Source organism: Ptychodera flava, chromosome 7, assembly GCF_041260155.1.
Source record: "Ptychodera flava strain L36383 chromosome 7, AS_Pfla_20210202, whole genome shotgun sequence".
Classification (NCBI taxonomy): Eukaryota; Metazoa; Hemichordata; class Enteropneusta; family Ptychoderidae; genus Ptychodera; species Ptychodera flava.
This window is the reverse complement of record NC_091934.1, coordinates 5880054-5904087: the sequence shown is the minus strand read 5'-3', so window position 1 is coordinate 5904087 and position 24034 is coordinate 5880054. Positions and strand designations below refer to the sequence as shown.

General features: G+C 38.1%; 1 protein-coding gene and 1 long non-coding RNA gene across 2 annotated transcripts; both read left to right on the top strand.

Moving 5' to 3' along the window:
* The first annotated feature begins 1259 nt into the window (after positions 1-1259).
* LOC139137774 (deoxynucleoside triphosphate triphosphohydrolase SAMHD1-like) lies at positions 1260-7379 on the top strand. The gene is made up of 8 exons (XM_070706042.1): positions 1260-1326; positions 2384-2393; positions 4160-4216; positions 4590-4788; positions 5015-5089; positions 5269-5370; positions 5656-5796; positions 7245-7379. Exons 1-8 carry the CDS (start codon positions 1260-1262, stop codon positions 7377-7379), a joined length of 786 nt encoding a protein of 261 aa, XP_070562143.1.
* Positions 7380-8270: 891 nt separating this feature from the next.
* On the top strand, positions 8271-9499 carry LOC139136087 (uncharacterized). The gene is made up of 2 exons (XR_011553097.1): positions 8271-8462; positions 9280-9499. It is a non-coding gene; the product is annotated as an uncharacterized lncRNA (long non-coding RNA).
* The last annotated feature ends 14535 nt before the right edge of the window (positions 9500-24034 follow it).

Sequence of the window (24034 nt, the reverse complement as noted above, 5' to 3'; positions counted from 1 at the left end):
TACCTGTTTACCAAATATGACTTGAATCCGTTCAGGCGTTTTCGAGTTATCGCGTAAAGAGACAGATAAACACATACCAACGGGCAGACAGAAGTGGCCACGATATCAGCTCACGTGTGTAAACATGTGAGCTAAAAATAAGCACCATATGATTCGATTTGGAAATTAAAAACTATGTATTCTCGTAGGCATTGAAAGGAAATTGCATCCGTACCATTTATATGCAACTTGAAACATCATCTTTCAATATAATGTGATTCAAAAAAGCTGAAACACGTGAAATCCCAGCGACAAAGAAAACAGAGTGTTCGTGGATCGACATCAACGCCTATTGCATCGAGCTGTATGGTATCAGCTGATCGATACAATGAGTAAACGTCGATAGTAGTACAACATTCAATAGCAAACAATATCAACAGAGTTCAAGTGTTAATCAAATGTTTAAATTTCATTAATAATTGCATCTACAAATTTACTTTGCGATGACTTCTTGAGAAGAGCTATTGTATTTGCCGAACGGGAATACTCGACGTAAAACGTGCGCTTGAAAGGTACAGTTGACAAACATACAGGAGTGTCTTTGTGGAGAACTACAGTGGAAACCGACGATGAAAGTTGTCGCCACACCGATTACATCCGGGGCCTTCTAAGCGAAACCCAGACAGAGCAGGTGACAGCGTGTGTGGGAGGACTCAAAAAAGACAAAGTGTACAGTAAGGCATTATTATCAATATTGTGCACAATTATCGATTAATATATGACATGGCTTTACCCACAATGTCCCCCTTTTCAAATGCCAAGCCCTTATTTGTTTACAAACAAAAAATATGTATTGTTATGTTCTCTACGGGGCCATAATGCTCGGTAATCGGACACATTACCAGTAATCATCAGGGGGTATGACGTCACGAAATCCACTGGTTTTGACAAAACTATAATATACTGAATCGGAGATATATCACCCAAATACCAGAGAGTATACATGGAGGAGAAGAACACCACTGGTGCAGTATAGATTATATTTCTTTCTTAATTCACCTGAAATAAAGAATTCTTACGTATACGTGGAAGTTACGAAGCATGTAGAACTGATCATATGGCTGTTGAATTGATAAAAATATTGCATGCAGGAGAGAGAAAACAGGGTATTGGAAAGATAATAGTTGCCTGTTGCAAGATACTATGTATTTGAAAAACCTTGTTATTGTGTTCGAAAATTTGGTTGTACTTATGAGCATTTTGAAGTGTCACGAAACAAAATGGGAATGGTGTACAAATGTTCAAGCAGTAAAAAGTTGCATATAATTGAAAACCAGAAGAAAGAAAGTAAGCATTTATCTATTTGCATTCCAAGGCCTGGCACCGGCCAATATACAAAGAGGAGTTATATGACAGAACCCCATTGCCTGTGAGTGGAATCGCGCCGCTTGCACTCACAGGCCAACGGGTTCTGTTATTATTACATATGTTCTATCTTTTATTTGCATACCTAACCTATGGGAGTTTGACCGTTCAATAACTTTCCGTATTTTGTATAGTACGCGGAGTCCCGAATACGGGAGACGCACGACACGCCTGTTTGACCTTTGACGTAGCAATTTTATTTCAACAATCGCGCGCGTTCCAGTCATATCGCGCGTGCCGCATCCCTCAAAATTTACCATAGAATTAGTTTATACGGACGATTAATGGAGGGAGGTGTATAATAATAGGGTTATATATACACAAAATACGGCCCTGTATGGACGAGGGCTCAGTGAGTGACGTATTGGACTCGCCTTCGGCTCGTCCAATACGTCACTCACTGAGCCCTCGTCCATACAAGGCCGTATTTTGTGAATAACCCTATATTATTTATCGAGAGAATCGACGATTAGTCGTGCGTACTACTTATCTGTCAAAGCTTCAGGGCGACCCTGCGGACTTATATAATATTGACATCACTGTAATGAGGCATCGAATCAAATTCACTTTTCACAGGTCAACGCCGCCACACCCTCCATTTTGATTGGCTAAACTATTGTTTAGTTGCTTATCAGGGATGACGTAAGAGGAACGTCGGAGGGCTTGAACTCTGCTTGCGATCGCTCACACATACGTAGCCATAGATAGCCAAATGACGAGAACTTTGAACGCGGAACGCTTTTGATTTTTTCGCATTTTGAGCTTGAAATTCTTCTAAATGATCGATACAAATAACAGTTCGAAGATTTTTACGGGAAATTTAAGAGTACGATACGGCAAACGTAACTTGTCGAACGATCAAATTTCAGTGTTCACCGTGGCACACAAGCGCTCACTCAGTTTCTGTTATCAATAACGTGTAGGACAAACAAGCACAGAATAAATTTCATGTAAAAGTGACTTTTCTTATTGTAAACAGGGAATGTCCGGTGAGAAAACTACTGGCAAAAACGTCTTTGAAAATGTTAACTGTTTAATTGGCTCCGCTGCGTCCGCAGTTACGTGTGTTTCGATGTACGGCGGCCACTGTGTATCCACCATTCAACCATTGAGCCAGAAACGGAAGTCGCCCGTTGTCAATGTTTTGGCTTCGCTGACAAACAAACTGCTCTTGCGGATAATAAAAATCATCCTCACACTATAATAAGTACATGCAATTTTCTTTGTCGTAGTTTTTAATCGGTAATGTCGTGCATTTTACTATTACAAGCACCGAACCAAAGTGAAACGAAATCTTGTAGACGACATTGTTTGTGTTTACAAACATAAATAGTTCTCGGTCAAAATTGGTAAATACTCATTAACATAAAGGAATGCCATAATGTTTTTGGTATTGCACTGCAGTGCAAATACCGGTAGTACGCGCGCGCTTCGATGCAAGTAAACTGTGATACATATGTAATAATGTAGAATACATAACTTGTGACAGAGAATAATACAGATCAGAAATAAAGAAAGGAAAATACATACAATTTCGTCAACTGCATGCATCAATAAGTGTGTACGTGTGATTTTCTCAATTTCAAGGTTTTACAAAATAACAGCGACTGCCCAGTTGATCAGTATTGTTTGAACTGAGCAGATTTTTTGGTTTTTGGTTGTACAATAATTTCAATTATTAAATATACTTTCCTTAAATCGTCATACAACGGACACACTAAAAGAAAATGGTATTCACCCTCGACAGCGTTCATTGTATATAGATTACAAAATTATAACCAGATATGAACTGAATATGCTCACGTGTTTTACAACAGGTTCATTAATAGTAGTGCGCATCACAGAACAATGAGATATATGTTATCACTATATGTAGCAGGTTTTTTTCAACTTCGCACAGTACTCTCAGAGTTTAATCACTAATTACAAAACTTTATTTAATATGTAAATGAGCTGTTCATTAACTTGACACTGCTCAATGCTTCATGGGACAATTAGATATCCATAACATCAACATTCGTAGAACGTTTCATTGAATTTAATGCTGTAATTTTAGAGTAATATCACTAATTACAAAATTCATTAAATATGCAAATAAACCCTAAATTAACTTGACAGTGTTCAATGATTCATAGCACAATTAAATATTTATCAAATCAATATCTGTAGCACGTTTCACAAAATTTGGGGCCATAATTTCAGAGTTATATATATATATAATTATATCATTATTATATATTCTATTAACTATTTGTATAAGAGTTTCTATTAAGTTGTCTTGCCTTCAAAGGAAGCAGCAAGTGCATGTGAAATGTTACGTGCGAGATACAGACAGAGAGTTTGACTACCTTCCATTCAGTGAAAATTGGAATTAACATTATGTAAGTAAAGCACATAGCTATCTGTAAGAGAGTGTGATACATGCTATTCATGATAACCATTTATGTCATTTGTTACGAAGCATAGAGATTCTGCTTACGTGTAGACAACATGACGCACGTAGTTGACGAGCATCATTTGAAATCCAGTCTGATACTGTGATCGTGGGGCATCCAAGTATTATTTGGAAAGAAAAAAGCCAGAGTTCGGATGTCGTCGAATATATGTTTGCTATAAGTACGGGTTTCTGTCGGCGGACACTAACTTTCACCAACAACCATGATCAACTTAATTTTTCTCCATTAATGCTTTTAAAATATTTGTACAGGAGAAGTGACATTATGACAACTGTAAATGCACTGTAATTTGATTTTAGGATCGCGGATGCAACCGCTGCTGCTGCGCCATATTTGAAGCGGAGAAAAGAAAACGGGTGAGTGTATCATTCTTTGATTCGAAGGAATTGTCTATCTTCATGTACTTTTTCAGATAATTTGATACCAAGTTCCGAGTGCAACGAAGATTCTATGAACATTTAGTAATTGAGAAGTAGAGACCCCGAAGAGAATATAACCCGAGGCCGCAATATTCCTTATAAATTTGTTTTAACGTACCATGGTCAATATCAAATTATATAACTCGTAGCATGACAAATTTATTTCAAAATGTTTAAAAGAGAATTGTCTCGGTATAGGCTAACTATTGTTTGACATTTTGTTAGCTGTTGTTGAGGTGGTGTATGCAATGTGTTTTATATCCGAATCGTTTAAAATTGTTACGTTCTATTTTATTTGACATTTTTCTAGGGAAGCTGTTGGTATGAGTGAAATTCTCCACGACATGGATGCGTACATGACCTTAGATGACACTATGTATACTGAGATCCTAAAGTCACATGACGATGAAAAGCTGATGGAAGCTCGATCGACATTGCAGAGGATTCAGAAAAGAGAGCTGTATAAACTAGTATGTAAAGTGGAATTACCTGCAAATCTGACCGAACAGGTAACGTGTAACCGAGTGATGCTATACTTACATTACGACTCCAGTATCTATGACGTTACATACATTTCCATATGGCTGTCGACTTAAGCTGTATATTTTGGATTGTGATTGAGAATTGTAGATTCTTAAGCAGTACTGTTTTGTTTCCGATAAAATATATCTATAATTCATCAAAATGTATACCTAATATGATTGTCTATACTTTCCGAACGTTTGTTACAAACAGGACATAAAACAAGAGGATATCATCGCATCTTCAGCCAATGACGGGTCGTTGAAAGAAGACGATCTGAGATTAATGGTAAAATATATCCATATCTACGCAAGGCCTTGTGTTTTGATACCATATAATATTTTGGGTGACATTAGTCTTGCTGTGTTATTCAAAAATTATAACATTGTCCTTTTTCGCCATTTTTTGAATTTTGAAAATTTCTGAAAATTAGAGCACAAATCTATTTTTCTCAATGTTTAAATTAGATTATAAATATGGATTACGGAGTGGGAGATAAAAATCCATTCGATGACATGCTCTTCTACAGCAAAGACGATGCTGCTCCGAGATATGCTCTTCCGGACGAGGTAAAAAGTCAACGTCTTTTGAGGGATTTGTTTTTCCGTGTATTCAACTTACTTACGATCGTAATTGTTCGTCATTTCCTCAATAATGAGAATGTGAAATATCTTGGTCAAATGTAGCTTTTGTGTTTTTAATCATAAAACCTATTCATCGTTGGACCCATTAGAATTTGACAACCACGTTACTACTTCATCGGCAAAAATAAAACTTTTAGTGATTTAGTAAATGCGACATCATTTCGACTAAATGAGTCCTAAAATATACAAGTTAACATTTTCTTTTTACAGATATCCCATTTGATACCGAAGACGTTTCAAGAGCGTAGACTCTTTGTATACGTCACGGATTACCACAAAAAGGATATCGCTACTCGCTGTGTAGACGAATGGGCCAGGGAGAGTGGGGTGATTAAACCACCACAACCTAAGGTATGCATACCTGTTATGACGTATCAATCTTGCGATGCTTTCAGTTTTCTCAAAGGCACAAGTGATACAGCAAAATATTTTCCACGAAAAAGTTAAATACTAAAAGTAATAATGTTTTAGAGAAGGCGAGGAAGTGCAGACGATATATAAATATATCCTGAATAGCACAAATTGCTTGTTATTATATTTTCCTCTATCAAATGTAAAATATCAAAATACGTCCATTAACACACGAAAGCGAAGTCGACCTCCCCTAATTTGCAGAATTTGCAGACGCTCTAGGCCATAAAAGATAGGGCAACATCCGACAAAGAAGCGGCAAAGAAGTGTTAGTAGACAGAAATCCCCGATAGTAGGAGTAAAAAGGTGAGAAAACCGTAAACTGGAAGGCTCGAGCCAAGTCGTGTTTTGGGAGGGACCGCGCTTTTTAATTAGACAGGGACAATGACAACCGCACATCACGTAACTGAGAAGAATGCCGAAAATAATATTTATCGATCCTGATGAAAGTAGGGGTACCCAGAGAATTGGATTTTTGTGGACATTATACGTGCAGGATAATGCCGACATATAACAGGGACATCAAACTACGTGGCTAGGGCATAACAGGCTTTGACGAACACCCATGATTCTATCAGTCGATGATGGCGTGATTCAATAGAAATGCATCGATCTAGAAATGAATATTCATAGCTATCTGGAGAATTGACTGTCCGTTTAGAAACATAGACAATAGAGATAGATATGTATTCGTTGAGAAATTGAAGGAGCAATACCCTCAAGAAGGCAGGTTACAATGGAGAATTATATAGCAAACGAAAAACTGGAAAATCCCTTGGATGGGAAGGATTACCAATAGAATTCTACAGAATTTTCTGGGATGATGTTTGGGAACTTTTCGTAAATTCGATTAATGAAAGTTATTCGGAGGACGTCAAGCAATGTCACAGTGTGTCGGTCGTATTATTTTGTTTCATAAGAAAGAAACAGAGACAAACTTTCAAAGCTAGAGACAATCTCGTTGGTAGTCCAAGGCTACAAAGTCTGGCCGTGTGATACTTTTATAAATGCGACATTTTCTGCAAAAGTCGGCCGGTTTTTCGTAACCTTAGCTCATCATTGTCTTCTTCTTTTCTCAAAACAATTGATTTGTGAAACATGAAATTTTCAAAAAAAGAAACAGAAAAAAGAAATTTATTTAATATTAAAGTTCAAAATATGAGAGACGAATGAAAGACAATTTTTGGGAAAAAAACAAATGTGTTAAAGAAATCTTGCGATGACAGTTTTAACGCCAACAAAGTGAAAGATGGTAAAATAACGACATATCAACGATACATTTCACTTACCTTTTGTTTCAATAAAACTACGTGAAACATTCCTGTAATTCTGCTAACACTTTTCTACAAACTGACTTAAAAGTAAGTAAATTTATCGCTATTCCACAGATTCCAGGGACATCGCAATACACCGATAGCGAAGATCACGCCCCTGGACAAACTGGAATTAAGCGTAAAGTCGAGGAATCTCATGGTGACGAAAGGGTCAGCAAAATGGGAAAGTTTGACGAGACTGGAGAGTAATGAGTTGTTACATCTTAGGCCAAATAAAAAAACGTCGGTTTACAGTAGTGTTCTTGAACACTGATAATTTTGCAGTACTTTGTGATACGAATTTTGTTTGTAAATGCTGTTTCATGTTGACTGAATATCATTTCAAGACAAACGGTGTACGAGTTAGCAACGAAGGACACATATGGCAAATGCCCAATGTCATTGTTGGCAGCTTAAAGGGAAACCTAAGTCCAGCGACATTGACCGTTTATCCCTTCCAAAATCACCCTTGAGTAAAATGCAGCTCAAATTTGCAACATAATTGCACGCGCTGACGACTACGGCGCGACGAAAAGAGAAGTCGAAGTAGACGACATTTATTAAAATGAGCTCGGAATCCCATGGGCGCGAAAGGGCTCATGGGAGGAGCGTACGTGACGTCATCGGTGATAGAGACGATTGCAGCTTGCAGCTGGAGGACCGGTGGTGGCAGTCTCGGAGCAGCCGGGTACGCACGCTCGTTAGAAATTTCGCGGAAAAGGGGTCGAATTTTAGTCGGACATCACGGAGACATCTAGGTCCGTGAAATCGAGAAAAAGGGGTACTTTTTCAGATCACCCTCCGAGAATAGGTCTGATTCTTCTCCCAAGACGCTTTCTCACTCGAGAGAGTAAAACCCAGCAGCGGTCCCCCTAAGCCATGATCCAGAACCGTCCCGGGAGAACCGTACATCACATCGTGAAGGTGATTGTAGCTACGTGCCCACCCCTCAAATCAGTTCGATTAAAATTTAGTATGTTCTGGCTGTTTAGAAATCTAGTGACACGTCCCTGTGATGGTAAACTTTGTTCTTGTGTTTTATGAATTGATACGCTGTATTACGGGGGGAGAGATAGCTAATTCAACATCCAACAACAACTTCCTGTATGACTAGCAATATGGCAGTCGATGGTAGAGGTGTTCTTCGCGGGAGATGCAAAACCTGTGCAGAATGCATGGAATTTGTCAGTGAAAATGAAAGTTTGAGATGCGGTTATTGTGGTTGTGTACCTGGAGTACACACAGTGATTCTAGAAGTGATTCAAATGTTGGAAAGTGAGTTCTCCGAATCAAGTAAGTCTTTTCAAAAACTTAGCGAAACTCATAAATTAATAAATGTCGCTTGCTGCGGATCCGTAGCCCTACCACTATCTTTGCTGGTTGTGTTGGGGACTCCCCAAACACAACCAGCAAAGGGAGTGGTAGGGCTACGAATCCGCAGCAAAAATGTAGCTAGCTGTGCTGTTTGGTCCATAGTGGCTGTGATATCGCAGCGGTGCTGTGGCGTCTATCGAATGCGCTCGGGTCAAGGTCTGTGGCGATGACCCTTGACCCGAGCGCGTTCGATAGACGCCACAACACCGCTGCGATATCACAGCTTGGTCCATAGCTACTAGCTTATAAGTTGTAAGGCACCGCTGGTCAACTCAAGTCAGCGAATCAACATGATAATGCCTACTGTTATTTCTAGTTGAATCAGTTGTCATTTTATAGATTGTACTAACACTTGCATGAGGTGTTATGTAGTTGTATTATTTCTCGTTGGGTTGCAATTGGTTGTCATTTATTTGTTAGATTATCTGTTCAGGTTATTGTAATAAAAGTTGCATGTGGTGTTTTGTACTAAGAAGTATTTCTAGTTGAATTAACTGTCATTCAGTAGATTGTACCCCGGTTTGTTGTACTGACATTTACATGTAGTGTTTTGTAGTACATGTAGTTGTATTAACAGTTGAGACTGTAGTAGATAGATAGTTACCTGAAAGCAGGAGAGTACTATTTATCTTTGCTGAAATTCTGTGAAAAAAATGGTTGTTGCTGGTGGCAAATTTCCCTTAGCTACAAGTGATTTTTCTACAAAAGGATTTTTTTTGTTTTTTTTTTTTTGCAGCTACAGATGACGGATGATGTCTAATAACTCAAGAGCCATCAACTAATACAAGATCAAAACGGATCAGAAAAGTGATTGTATATGAGTGTGACTGATGAACATATGGTGAAGACAAAACATTGAACGATCACTGTATTTCAAGTTTTCATTATGTTACTAAGCATACATTGAACAAGGCAGTCTGTTACTGTGCACATCAAACAAAGTCAACCCATGCTAAGCTAGTGTATTATGTGTTCCTTTTTCACCAAGAGTCAGCACACTTGCTTTGAAATTGGTAAATTATGGTATTCAAATGTCTTCGCAAACATTTAGGTAAAATCTCCCAGATATCGGAAAAAGGGGGTGTTTTTCGCAGTGATTTTCTCCCAGATTTTCCCAAAAAAGGGGTGTTTTTCAGAGAAAAATTCTGGGAAAAGGGGTACATTTCAAACTCTGCTAACGAGCGTGGGTAACCCACCCATCCAGAGACTGCCACCGCCGGGCTGGAGGAGTACCGTGAACAGTTCAGCGCGTTCGTAAGACGACTCTGGAGAGTTCGGACAGAGATATTTCTGACATCAAGTATTACTTTCCCCGACTGATATCAAACCATACTAATTTGAACCAAGATATGTAATAATGGGAAAGCATTTCCACACATCGTTCATAATTCCGCGGAGGGAGTCACTGTGCTTGTACTGACCCCGAACTGGATTGGAGACACTGAGTGACTCTGCGATACTTCAGCGCTACGTTTCTAAAACAGAGTTTTCTTTATCAGTCGCTTAAAATTATTTTTTGGTTCGTGAATGATACGTAAGTCGAGCTTGGCCAGATCTTTAAGGTTGCGAAATCTTCGATATATATCGGAAAATATTCGCAATTTGACAAATATATAGTGTCATCTGTTTTTCGAAGGAAATCTGTCAGTTGGGAATGATACAATAGAACAAGTTTCTTGTGCAAGCTATTTAGGAATTACAATAGATTCATCTTTGTCATGGAAATATCATATACGAAAGGTCATTGAAGTAATTACACCCAAAATTGGTATTATTACACGACTAAGACACTATGTTCCAAAATCCGTTCTCATTCAACTATATAATCTTTCAGCTTACCTCATATAATGTACTGTTTGGAAATCTTGGGAAACACTTTTTACAGCTATTTTAGAACCAATTTTTCATCTATAGAAACACATTGTTCGCTCAATTACTTTTCTCATTTTATTGCTCACTTCGAACCTCTGTTTTACAAACTGAATATTTTAGATATCTACAAACTGAGTAAATATTGTACTTGTATGTTTGTTTATGATTTGAAACATAACAATCTTCCTCATACAGTTGAACACTATTTTGAGATTCCAAAGCACTCGTATCCAACACGATTAACACAAGTTGAAAATTTTCGTATTCCAGGCTCAAATTTGACAATTTCACAACATAACATTAGGTATGCAGCTGTGAAACACTGGAATTCGCTGCCTGACTATCTCAAACAATTGTCAAGTAGACAAGTTTTCAAGTCTGCATTGAAACATCACTTACTATATTTACATTAAATCTGTGTTTTTTTCTATCCTCCATCACACTTAAGCTTGTACCGAATAGTTATTAGTATACTCACGGGCCATGAACTCGACTAGTCCTTTTAGACTATTTTCATGGCCCCCACCAGATTTTACAATATTGCAATGTTCTTTTCTTTTCTTTGACTTTGTACAATTTCAGTAATACACAGTTTTCTGATAATTTTCATTATTGTACATACTGTGAAGCATCTGGTGAAATAAAGCATTCATTCATTCATTCAAGTTGGTGTCGAACTTAGGAAGTCTGGCTAACTCAGATCTACAAAGCGATGAAATCTCCGATATAATGGATATTTGCCCGCTATTTAAAAAAATAGTATTGTCTATATTGTTGTAAAGAATGTATTTCATACAAGACCAGCCAAAACTCTCGATGATGTCCGATATGTCCTCTGTTCAAGTTCCGATCGCCGAGTAAAAATGTATTACATGTAAAGAATATGAATGTAATTCGTGCAAGGCGCTCCCCAACTCACGGTGATATCCGATCGGCCCTCTCGACGAAGTTTTGATTGTAGTGTATGAAAGTTCGTGTGGAAATTTAATGAAAAAATGCTTTGCATGTAAAAAATGCATTTCGTGCATGAATAAATATAATAATGTCAAACAAACAGTATAGTATTCTTGACTACCGGCCACGGATGCTATGAACTAAGAGTCGGACAGAGGTGGTCGGGTGGTCAGATTTGTTAGACACGTGGTGAAATCTCCGATATACATCGGATATTTACCCACAATCGTCTAGTATATCAGAGTTAATGTCCTAAGTCGCCGATATTTATCGGATAAATATCCGTGATTTCACAGACCCGGCGTGCCGACACAGTGCACGTAAATCTAGTATCGTCTGGTATCGATATTAGCCTAGGAGTCTCGGCGCAATTGATATTTATTGGGTAAATATAATATCGGCGATTTCTCAGACCCGGCGTGCCGATCGGGACACATCATTCTCGACCGCGGGCCATCCGGGTACTTGCGGATTCTTACGTCATTTTTGCGTCACAGCGCCGTTGGAAGTTCGAATTTTTCAACCACCAAAGAAATATTCAAAGTTTCAATATACATAAATGACATAACTTTTAGTTCTGCTTTTTTCCACACAATTTCTGTATCATTCGCTCTTCTGTATCGTCTGATCTCTCATTCACCTCGCTCGTATGCGTTTCACCTACTGACGTCTCTCCGCGGTCGAGAATAGTCATTCCAGTATCTTGTAATATCAATATTACCAGGTGTAGTCACGAAATTGCCTATATTTATCGGGTATATAAGGGCGATTTCGCAGATCCGGGCTGTCGAGACGAGAGACTCTTTGTGTAGTTTCGTCTTCGGATTTTAGAGTCCCGAAATCGCCAATATTAACATTTATCTGGTTAAAACCGGCGATAGTAGGCTGACTCAGTATGTCAAGATACGAACCGCATTGTGTAGTATCGTCTTGTATCGGTATCAGAATCCCGAAATCCCTTATAAAACAATCATCATGAAAGAAGTAGAACACAACTTTGTATCTTTTAGATTTTAAAAGTCGCCCAACTTTCTGTTTTCGAAAAAAGCTGCTCCGTGACGACGATAAAAGCTGACTCCGTTTGTTCTTCCTTGAGTGATTTTTGCACTCAACTGAACAACAGTTAATCATTTTTTATGCTACTGAGCATTAAAGAGTCGTAACGTGCAGAACTGCACTGCTGCAGTCATAGACTCCAATGCTTTGGTAAAGCGGTCACACATGTTCGTGTATCACCGATGACGTCACGTACGCTCCTCCCATGAGCCCTTTCGCGCCCATGGGATTCCGAGCTCATTTTCTACTTCGACTTCTCTTTTCGTCGCGCCGTAGTCGTCAGCGCGTGCAATTATGTTGCAAATTTGAGCTGCATTTTACTCAAGGGTGATTTTGGAAGGGATAAACGGTCAATGTCGCTGGACTTAGGTTTCCCTTTAATTTCCTCAATTGAATTCAACAATAAATGGCTGGCATTCTACTACATCATCATACTGCGTACATCTAGATATGCTGATCGAGGGCTACGATTGACACCATTTTGTATCGTTCGTCTACCAACTGAAGGGGTTGCGTGACTTGTCATTCACGACACATTGCAATGACATTATTGATTTTCATGGATCTTTGAATCTGATATATGTAAATACCTTCTGAACTTTTCTTAATCATGGGTGAGCATTGTCTACCTGTTACTGTTTTTGTACCTTTACTTTATCAAATTCGAATTACATCAAAACCGTTATGCAGAAAACGATGGATAGGGTGTCAGGTTGGGTGATATTTCAAGACTGTATGACTGTGTAATTACGTAACAACTCGAATTCATATTTATTTTGAACGCGTTTATGCTCAAAGTGAAATTTACTGTGAAGTACTTCCTTGCTGTTTTATTAGACGAATTCATTAATATCGTATAACTCTTTTTACGTAGTACCTTTGTAATATGCACTACAATATATTATTTGCTGGATCATCCATTGACTTTCTTCAGCCAGGTCTTGCTTTGATGTATATATCTTCTTCCGAAAACAAGTCAATGTCTTAGAATACATGTACCAATTGTAATGGTGGCATGTCTCCTTTTGATTTAGAATCGTTAAGACAACCTTGCATAAATTTTAATTCTAACAAATACGTTGGATGGAAGTTAAAATTTCATTGTGCGGTTACCCAACTGATGGATATTTAAAAGATTTAGCAATAACCCAGTACCTAGAGAAACAGAGGGGTATCTTACAACACACATCTGGTCAAAACATGTATCGGAACAGACCACGATTTTTAGTTAAAGTTTTGACAAATATACATGCTATATATATATATGTTAAAAGTCAAACGATTGTGCCATGAACGAGCACACATCAACATGTACACAAGGCAGATATATATGCAGAACATGTGAATACTTCGAATAATCAAGGCAGGAATTTCTGAACAACACCAATATGAAATGCAGTAGCCATAAACAATGCTGAAAGTATTCAGTTCATTTGTACTATATATTGTGTAAACATTTTGACATTTACTTATTTTTGCGTTCCTATTCCAAACATTTGAGGTTCGAGTCGACAGATGCAGGATCTTGCAAAGTTTGACTATTCTAAGCTAATGAATCATCGCTTTTCAATATAGAATGTTTCAACGGCTATCAATTGTTGACAATACTCAATATAATATTATAGCCTAGTAGGACATTCGTTATGATTACACCTATAATTCATATTTTCATCTTCAAATTGAGTCGCTAACAGCGGTAAAACAACTGATAGGTATACTGGCCATAAGATTTGGGTTTTTTAAGTTTCAATTATTACATAGATAACTGACCAACATATATTGAGCAATTCTGTTTTGTCACATTTAGCGTAGAACTTAAGGGACTGGTCAGTTTCGTCAGCCTTGGGTGGGTGGATTCATGGGGGGTCACCCTGTTTCTGACTTCGGTGATAGGGGGGGTCACCATGTTTTTGAAATGCCCAATAGGGGGGTCAGTGTGTTTTTGAATTTTGACACAGGCTCATCATTGCCTAAAATGCTAGTGTCAGCCACAAATTTCATCATTCGTTGTATTTTTCGTCGCGCCCTTCGGGCGCGTGACTTTAATAATCAGTCATATTTTTCAGCACGCCCCACTTTAACATATCAAGCATACATACATCAGAGATATCTGTACGTTCCATATTTTTCAGTGTGCTCTTCAAGCTCATTACTTTAATATATCAGACATTTTTCAGCATGCCCTTCAGGTGCATGACTTTAATATACAAGGCATATATATCAGAGATATCAGGATGTTTCATATTTTTCGGCGCGCCCTTCGGGCGCCATACTTCAATAAATCAGAGATATCTTGATGTTTGCTAAGTGAAAGTGTACCGTTATGAAGTCTGCATTTCATTTGAAAAGGATGACAAATTCCTGATACTTTTCTGTTCTCTCTATGAGAATTCAGTATGAGAAGCAACATGCACAAATATTTCACAATATATATTTGATACAGTGACTTATTTTAGAGATAGAAAAATGACAAGATATCTTTCCTTCTCATTAATGCAATTATTTTCCTTTTTGTCACAGGTTTTCTGTAGAAAGATGCTTTTTTATGAACAAAATAACAGTTAAAAAAGGCAGTTTTTGTCATTATTAGCTGTGCTTCTATGGTTTCAATGTTACAAGAAAAGGTCCTCTCAGATACTGTACACATCAGATTTGGCTAAAAAAGCTCTCTTTGGCTCCTCAGGAGATTTAATTGGATGGTTGGCAAGTCTTAACACCCATCAAAGTTTTTGATTCACTGCTTTTCCTCTTTGATATTAATGATTGACATCCATTTCTGTACAACAGTTCAGGACATCTTGTTAAGCATAGAAAGTGTGAAATACATTCACAGCTCATTCAAAATACAGCTCATTCAAAATGTACTGTATTCAAACTTTAAGATAAGACACTTTGAAATTCCTATCTTACAACTAACATGTCAACAATTTCATTAAAATATAAAATGACTATTTAAAATATAAATATATGTAAAATGTAAAATATAATATATATATATATATATATATATATATATATATATATATATATATATATATATATATATATATATAATTTATGTCCACCTTTTTGTTTTACCTATGTCGCGCGCCAGGGGGGGGTCACCCTGTTTTCGAAATTTGGAATAGGGGGGGTCACCCTGTTTTCAAAATTTGGAATAGGGGGGGTCAGCCACTTTTTGACGTTGGCAAAAAATAATCCACCGCCCCCCCCCCCAGGCCGAAGAAACTGACCGGTCCCTAAGAGGGACTCTGTTTTTACTTCACACCTGTTACATATCAAAAATGAAGGTTAAGCAAAGTTCAAGTCTATACTGGTACTTTGACTCAGATTGGCAATGCTAATATATAATGAAATGTGAAAAGACAGTTGAGTGTATTGCTTGATGTCGACATATTTTATCCCCTACCAACGTCAACACATTTAGCCATTTCTATAGCTTTGACAGTTCGCCATTTGGTTGAACAAACAGTTCGGGCTTCCGTCACGTTTTAACTACAACTGCATCGCAGATGTGCTTAAGTACATGTACGCATCGATTGCCAAGTCAAATTCTAATCAAACTGCATCAGAACTGAGTTGCAGAAAATGACAGTTGGCACAGGTGTTGGATAGGGATACGTTGCAAGTGTTGAAGGATTTCGTAAAACACTGAAGGTATTTGTTATGTTTGGTTTGTTTGTTTGTTTGTTTGTTTAGTTTGTTTTTCTGTAGCATGACAATACGAATGTGTGTTTTTTTCCCATACAATGTTTTGTCGTCGGGAAATCGTAGCAATAACTATTTTCATTTAGGGTATAAGCAATAAGCAAGCCAAACGACGGTATACCACGAGATTTTGACCAGTTCACGACATATATGCACGAGCGATAGCTAGTGCATATATGAAGGGAACTGGTCAAAAGCGAGCGTTATACCGTCGCTGGGTTTAATTTATTGCTACTATATCATACCAGTATATTGAAATTCTGCATAGAATGTCAAAAAGGAGTTTTGCTAAAACCGAGAGCTCCTACATGTGACAGCCATGGTATATTTTGAATATATCACGGTTCCTTTCCCTTAGCGATCAATCAGATCACTTTAATTGCGCCATCAATATACTGGTAAGATATAATTTACCTCGAAGCATTTATTATTTATAATTTATAATATTAAAAGGGACCATTCTGAATGTGGTTGTACCGGATGTCTAGAGTGGGTGAGCATGATACCATGCTAGCATGCGCACTTATATGTATTGGTCAAAACTGATCATATTGTAAGCAATAGACAATATAATGAATCACTTCGTCATTATAATTATTATAATTATTATTATTATTAAAATTTCTTTTACACATACGACAACTTGAAAGTGCGCTGTACAAAACACAAAAAAGAATAATGCAAATTTACAAAATACTTGATGCAAGTGTCAGGGATAGAACGCACCACACAAGCAGTCGTGCGGTGAAGAAATGCTGTACCGCAATGCATAAACAAAATCATTGATGAAACAGATTGAAAAGATAGGTTTGCAAACCGCGTTTAAAAAGACTCGACATTTTTTGCAGTACGAATCTCTACAAGCAACATATTCCACAACGATCGCGCACACACTGAAAAGGCTCTCTGGCCGTATGCTTTACTGAATTTTCCGCGTGGTGGAATCAGACGTAACTTGTCTGCAAAATGGAGATCTCTTGTAGGAACATACTGCTATATCAGCTCTGTCAAATACACAGGTGCAAAGCCTCTAATTAATTTAAAAGTAATAAACATAATCTTGAACTTAATACGTGATTCAACAGACAACCAATGTAAATCAACTAGTACAGGTGTAATATAATCAAATTTGCGAGAACCGCTGATTAAATTTAAACGTGCTGCGAAAGTTGAAGCTGATCTCTGTTAATTCCGTACAAGAAACTATCACAATAATATAACTGAGATGTTACAAATTTATGCGTAGATCATACTTACTTCATAAGATCAACGATAGGTATACTACCACTTATTATTTTTAGTAACTGAAGTTGTGACTCGCGAGGACAGGGTTCTCGATAAAGTGTACGGCCTGACAAATAATTAAAGGCCCCCGGCCTGTACCGGTATCTTTTAGCATAATTTTTGTGATTTTACTTCCCAACTAGACCAAGTTCACGGGTATGTACTCATTGAGGGGTGTTTATACAGGTAGAATAAACTGTCCACTGGGACTACATGTGCAATTTTGAGCAAGATAAATAATAAATGTTTTCCCAAACATAAAATAGCGCCCTCATGCAAATAAAGCAAAAACACGGTACGCAGTACATGCGTTGGAATCTTCAGAGAAACAACGGTGTAGTCCAATATAATGCATAGTACTGAAATCAGAATGTTTTCCACCGGGACACCATATGCTATGTTTTCTTTGTTATAATACCAATTTATAAAAATGGCGGGAAATCACAACTGTTAAAATTTAAATTTCCTTGTCCAATTTTTCAGTGGTAAAATACTATATCCTTTAAATCCGTAGAATTAAAAAAACAGAGAAAATAGAAAGTCTCTTTTCAGGTCGGCAAATATTTTCAGTGGCAAAAGACTATATCCTTTAAATCCGTAGAATTAAAAAAAAACAGAGAAAATAGAAAGCCTTTTTCAGGTCGACAAATTTCAAGAAATACAGCTACAGGGGCTTTAACTGAAGCAATTTACAACAAAGATCGTTTGAAGATTGAAGAAACTGGTTGAGTACGCCAATCATATTTCCTTTCTCCATCATATTGAGTTATATTTTGAAAGAAATGGTAGATATGATATGCCTGAAATAATGGGTATATGTGCCCGAGAGCAAGTTGCACTTTGCCCGACGCCAGGAGGGTAAATTGACTCCTGTTGTGAGGACACGTAAACCATTGATTTCACGCTGTAATGTATCACATTGAACTCTTCACATTGAACGCATTGTGACATTCAGTTTCATGCATGGCATTCTCAAACAATTTTACCATTACGACCGGCATCAAACAGATAGTAACGTGGGACAACATAGCAGTGCGCGCATGGATATTTTACATCTAGCGTTATGTGTCTACATTAACGTCAAAAACGTCGACGGGGTTCACCCGACTGGGTAACTATGGAAACCGGTCGGTTATACATTGTTCACACGGCCAGCTAACTGCCCGGATTTTTCTATTCAAATCAATGCGCTGATTTTAACTCACATTGACGAATGTGATGACGTACGAGATTGGAAACGAAATAAATATTTACCTAACGCAAATAAGAGGTTATCGTTAGTGACCTTCATGGGACAAAATAAGTGCAAAATAAGTGCAAATTTAAAATCCTAAGCTAACCTTCATTCAGGAGTTTTCTATCAAAACATCCATATTAGTGTTGTGATTTTCATGGATACAGAGATACATTTAATTTGATTTATTGGTAGTGCAAATAGAGTGCACATTAAGAGAAAAACGTGGAATAAAGAGGAAATAACGCGCAATAAACTCTGATTATCATGTCTTCAAGAGGTGTGGTCATTTTTGCCATGGATGAGGTTAAGGGTACACTCCCGAATCGCTGATCATGCGACATTTTCGTGATAATTAATATTGCGCCTCCCCTTATTCGTTTGGTGTATCATAGGAGTGCACGGTGATACTTAAAGACCTTTAAGACAAAACTTAAAATAATTAGGTGAGGCATGATACCTCATAGCAGAGGAGGTTTCCATGTAAAATATGATAAGCTCAAACAATGAAAATTTTAAAATGAACAATACTGATGCCAAGTAAGCCTCATGGTTCTACGGTGTATTATGTACTACGGCTACGACTATTCTCAGATGATAAACTAAGCAATACTGCATTTCAGTAATAGAAATTTAAGTTCACGTGGCGAAGGTTTTTACGTAAAATAAAGCAATCGCTGCAAGAAGACAAATGATATTCCCTCGTATTCTTGCACACGAGCCACAGTTCTGCAAATCTTACGACCTGGGGACCATTAATTTGCGGGCATTGGCTGCCAACCAACATGCAAAATTAGCATTGACAGCTAAAACCTCTAAAAAATACATTTCAAATCAGTATGCTGTCGTCATGTGCAGTTCTACACGATATCGACCTCTTGAGACCTCGTAACATTATAAACAGGTATCAAAAAAGCAGAAGTGTCAAAATACACATAGCCACTTTGAAGCTACAGAAGTAAAACTTGAAAATTTGTGTCCAGGTTCGCCTTTATCATAAACAAATGACAACTAATGACGTGGACTGGTTTGAACTTCCCTAATGCGCGCGCAAGATCTCTGAAATTGCCATAGCTGTATTTTTCGGGATATCATCAGTCGCACTGAAGTTTACGTTAACACGTAGGTTTTCCTGTTAGCACTTACTCAAGTCTGCGATTCCTAAGTTGACTTGGTGGTCCCGACGGCAAGAATTAATGTAGACGGGTGCAAATCGATATACTGGATAAGGTAATGTAGAGCCAGTGATATTTTCACAAAGCGAATGCTGCTTTTGGTATGCATGAGTTGAGAAGTGTTTCCTATAAATAAAATCAAAATATGTGTGTTTCAGTAGACACGCCTTCTGGAAAATGGTTAGGTCATTTTTGTTATATTTTCATGCATTCTGACCCATGAAAAATAAAAAAATGACAAAACCATGCACGGATTTTTAGGGTTGAGACTTTTTAAATAGCCAGGGCGAAGGTAAATTACAGGAAACAAACGAATACTATGATTTTATCATAATTAATCTTGCTAAAACTTCAACCATCTTGACAACATAGGTTCGTAGAATCATTTGCAGGTTACGTTGGTACTAGTGAAGCAATATTACGAATGTTCATGAGCATTGCCGAGTTAGAACTTATTTAAAGTTTACGTCACTGACGATGTTCCTAGGTGGGCGTGTGAATGCAGGGACTCTGTAGCTACATTAACAACGAGACCACGAGTATTGCTTCCGAAGATTTGAGAATACGTACTAAACACATGAGGAGTGAGACCTTGCCAGTAAAAACATTGGGCAGTAAGGCGTCTGTGAACGGTAAATAATTGTGTTTGTACAATTCAGTAAATTCTCGATGGGATTCGAACTCACAATGTAAGACACCCAGTCACCTAGCGAAGACATCGCAGGTAAAACCACTAAGTTAAATCCACGCCCTCAAAAATTGTGGTTCAATAATTGAGCTAGGGCTGTTGCAATATTTCTCTGACTGCGACCCCTCAACACGATGTCGAGTAGCATCATGCTTCGCTTTATACAAACTTTATCAAAGCAATGAAAGACAGCCTTGGGGACCATTCTGTCCACGGCAGAGCTATCAACCCAAAACTAATGAAATCTTTAGCGCGAACAGTAGTTAGTACGCAACTTCGTATACCATGCTCATATCGCTCCATGTCGCTCTATTCAGGAAACATCGGTATTGAAAACTTTACGGAAGTGAAACATCGTCTGTCAGATTTTCGCCTACAGTCTCGCCGATGCAAAATGTATGGCATCGAGATAGAGATACTGTAAGTGGCTTAGTCGTGTGATAGTATGATTAACCATGTAGTTTTGACTTACCGTAATTATATTGACGTGTTTGTTATTTATTATTATTATTATTATTATTATTATTATTATTATTATTATTATTATTATTATTATTATTATTATTATTATCGTTGTTGTTGTTGTTGTTGTTGGTGGTGGTGGTGGTGGTGGTGGTGGTGGTTTGTGGTTGTTGTTGTTGTTGTTGTTTAAATATCCCTTACACTGCACTGCACATACGTCTCACGAGTCGTACATGACATTAGAAAAAAGTACACCTCTAAAATGAAACCAGCTACAATACTGTCAGCTATAATCACCGAAGAACAAACATTGAAATCAATGGTAGTAGAGAATCAACTCGAAAATGGGAGGTCTTCCTGACGTCGACGGTTTGAGACCTTAAAAATTATATCCGTGGAATATCACACTTATAATTAGGGATGAAGGTCTTCTCAAAACTGACTAAAGTCGATAACATCTGATGAGGAGAAAATCATATTTGAAAAGACGGAATTATGTTTTTTGTTTCTCTCGCTAGTGAGCAGAATGCTTAAGCAGTGTGGGTCATATAAGAAACAGTGCTGCTTTAAAATAAAATATTCACAAATAGTAAGACAAAATACACTGAGATTTCCTAGATATACAGATGATGAGTGCATGACTACTTGTGCAGTTTCAGGGGGGTCACGTGGATCTCCCACGGTAGAATGCTCACAAAGTCTCGAGTTCAGTGGCGATTTTATTGAAGTCAAACGTCAAACACTTCCGTAATCTATAAAACAGAAAACTTCATAATGTTAGAAACATGGGCATTTTTCTGAGAAGCAGAAGAGTAGAAATGAGAAGTACGCATACCCAGAAGGAGTTTAGGAAGTGAAACTAGTTAATAAGTGTTCGGGTTGGGTTTTCTAGGAAATAAGGACAAATTGTAACGAAATGTTTTGAACTTCCCAAACGCGCAAATCGCTGAGATATAATTTAAGGTAGCGACTCAGGTTCATTGTCACTTATTTTCAATCCCCATTTTCACAAAGAAGACGTGGTCACACACCCGACATGTGGTACTTTTTTTATCTGCTTGGTCACCGAAGAGTTCAGAAAATTTGTTAGTTTTTTAAAAACAGTGCGCATACGGCTGTTTTACTCAAAAACACGTGTTTTTTAGTTTTTTACTCAAAAAAGTGTAAGTACAAATCTCCAATCGGCCTTGGTGATCTGTTTACGGCAATCGACGGCTGGGTATACTGGGCAAAAAAACCGTGTCCCGGATTTTGAAATTCGCTTTTGTTTTCGCACAATGCACCTTCAAAGTGTCAACTTGACGTTTTTTGCATAAATTATCGGCCTTTGTTCACGTTTGTCAGGATATCTTCACTTCCAGGCCCTTTATCGGAAATCTGAGACACGGTCTTTCAGATATAGTCATTCACTGTCCACAGGTGAAAAATCAGGCTAATCTGTCCAGGCGCCGCCGACTTATACTTATTTGAATAATGTACGCACTGCCAAAAACGGAACTGAGAAAATCGACGATTTGTGTAAACGACCTATGCGTCACACATTGTGACCAAGAAGTCCGACTCGCGCACCATTTTCTGCGAATTTTCTTACACCAGGACTAAGTTGAAATATTTAGAGTCAGTTTTGGGAATTTTGAATATGTTTAGGATTGCAGATCGTGTGAAAATAGAAAGAAATTATACACTGAACTGGCAAATGCTTAGTGCCAGCAGCGGGTGGTATTTACACAACAAACCCAAAGGGGTACTTAGCGATTTAATCCATTTTCGGAACGTTTAACTAGCATATTAACTGTATACTGTTGTCTCAACGGTTACAATCTGGTTACCAGAGTTCACAGTCAAGACGAAGACGTCGAAACTTGCGTAAAAAAGTCTATCCGATCGAGACTTATGTGCTGTCGTCGCGCGATCGCGTCGGGCATTCACTTGTTCTTGACTCAAGTTGTCTACTTCCTGTCTCGCGATCGGCAATTTATGCAGGTTTATGCATGTTCTTTGTGAAAAGTGATTGTCAAGTTCATGTTAGCGCCGACACTGTGCGAACGGAACGTCACTTGCTAGTTTTCCTACCTCAAGATGAGACGAACACACGTAACTCTTGACAACATAAAATATCTGTCGTATTTTCTTAGCTTTTGCACCGCACTGCAAACTTGTCGCCCTTCGTTACGACGGGAGAGATTGACTCGTGTTATTTTTTCAAACTTTATTTATATGTGTTCTTGTACCGATTTTATCAAACTAATAATAATCACGCCGTAGCGTAGAACAGTGCAGGCTGTCATCGACAGCGTGTTCCGAGAGACAGAGTATCGACTAGTCTACAGTGGAGTCACTCGACTTGCGCAATACCAGCGCACACATAATTATTTCGGAGATTTTTACTTTTAGTCAAACTTTCGATGACTGCCCTCATATATCAAAAATTGCTAGTTTCAGCACTTCTAGAAGTTGAGCCGGGTTTGTTTTACGTTCAGTGTTGAGGTCCAGCTAGCAGCTGTGGAGTCTGCGGGTAGTTGATAAGTTTAGACAACACGCACACAAGAATCATTTGTGAACCCTCGCAATTCACGTTTGACGTAATTTAAATTTTGGGTTATATTTGAAGAAAGAAAAGGCATTTCGTTTCGAAAAATTAGCAGATCGGTGAACTTGCTCTTGTGAATCTACATTATGTGTGTATGAACTCCTGCACTGGCTTGGGAAACTCCTTGACATAAATGTCGCGTGATGTCGGGTACGGTGTTGTTCAAGGTTTCTCAGCAGACACGAAAAGACTGCACGATAGAAAACTCGAGTTTAAAAATATAAAAGAACACGATACTAATACCAAGCATGTACAGCAAGAGTGATAAAATTATCGCAACTAAGTTTCATCTAGACTGAAAGATCAGTCGTGTGCGGGCGCTCCGGCGCACTGCGACCTACGACCCTTTACCACGACTCGTGGTAAGGGTCGTAGGTCGCAGTGCGCCGGAGCGCCCGCACGCGACTGAATCTTTCAGTCTAAGTTTCATCTCGCTCAGGCTAATTTTTGGACTCGGGTATGTAATCA

Bases quoted from the DNA above. Each gene is read 5' to 3' on its own strand.
- LOC139137774 (XM_070706042.1), top strand. From the start codon at position 1,260: ATGGGAATGGTGTACAAATGTTCAAGCAGTAAAAAGTTGCATATAATT. The intron at 5,090-5,268 runs GTAAAATATATC...TGTTTAAATTAG, and splicing joins AAGACGATCTGAGATTAATG to ATTATAAATATGGATTACGG. The intron at 5,797-7,244 runs GTATGCATACCT...GCTATTCCACAG, and splicing joins TTAAACCACCACAACCTAAG to ATTCCAGGGACATCGCAATA.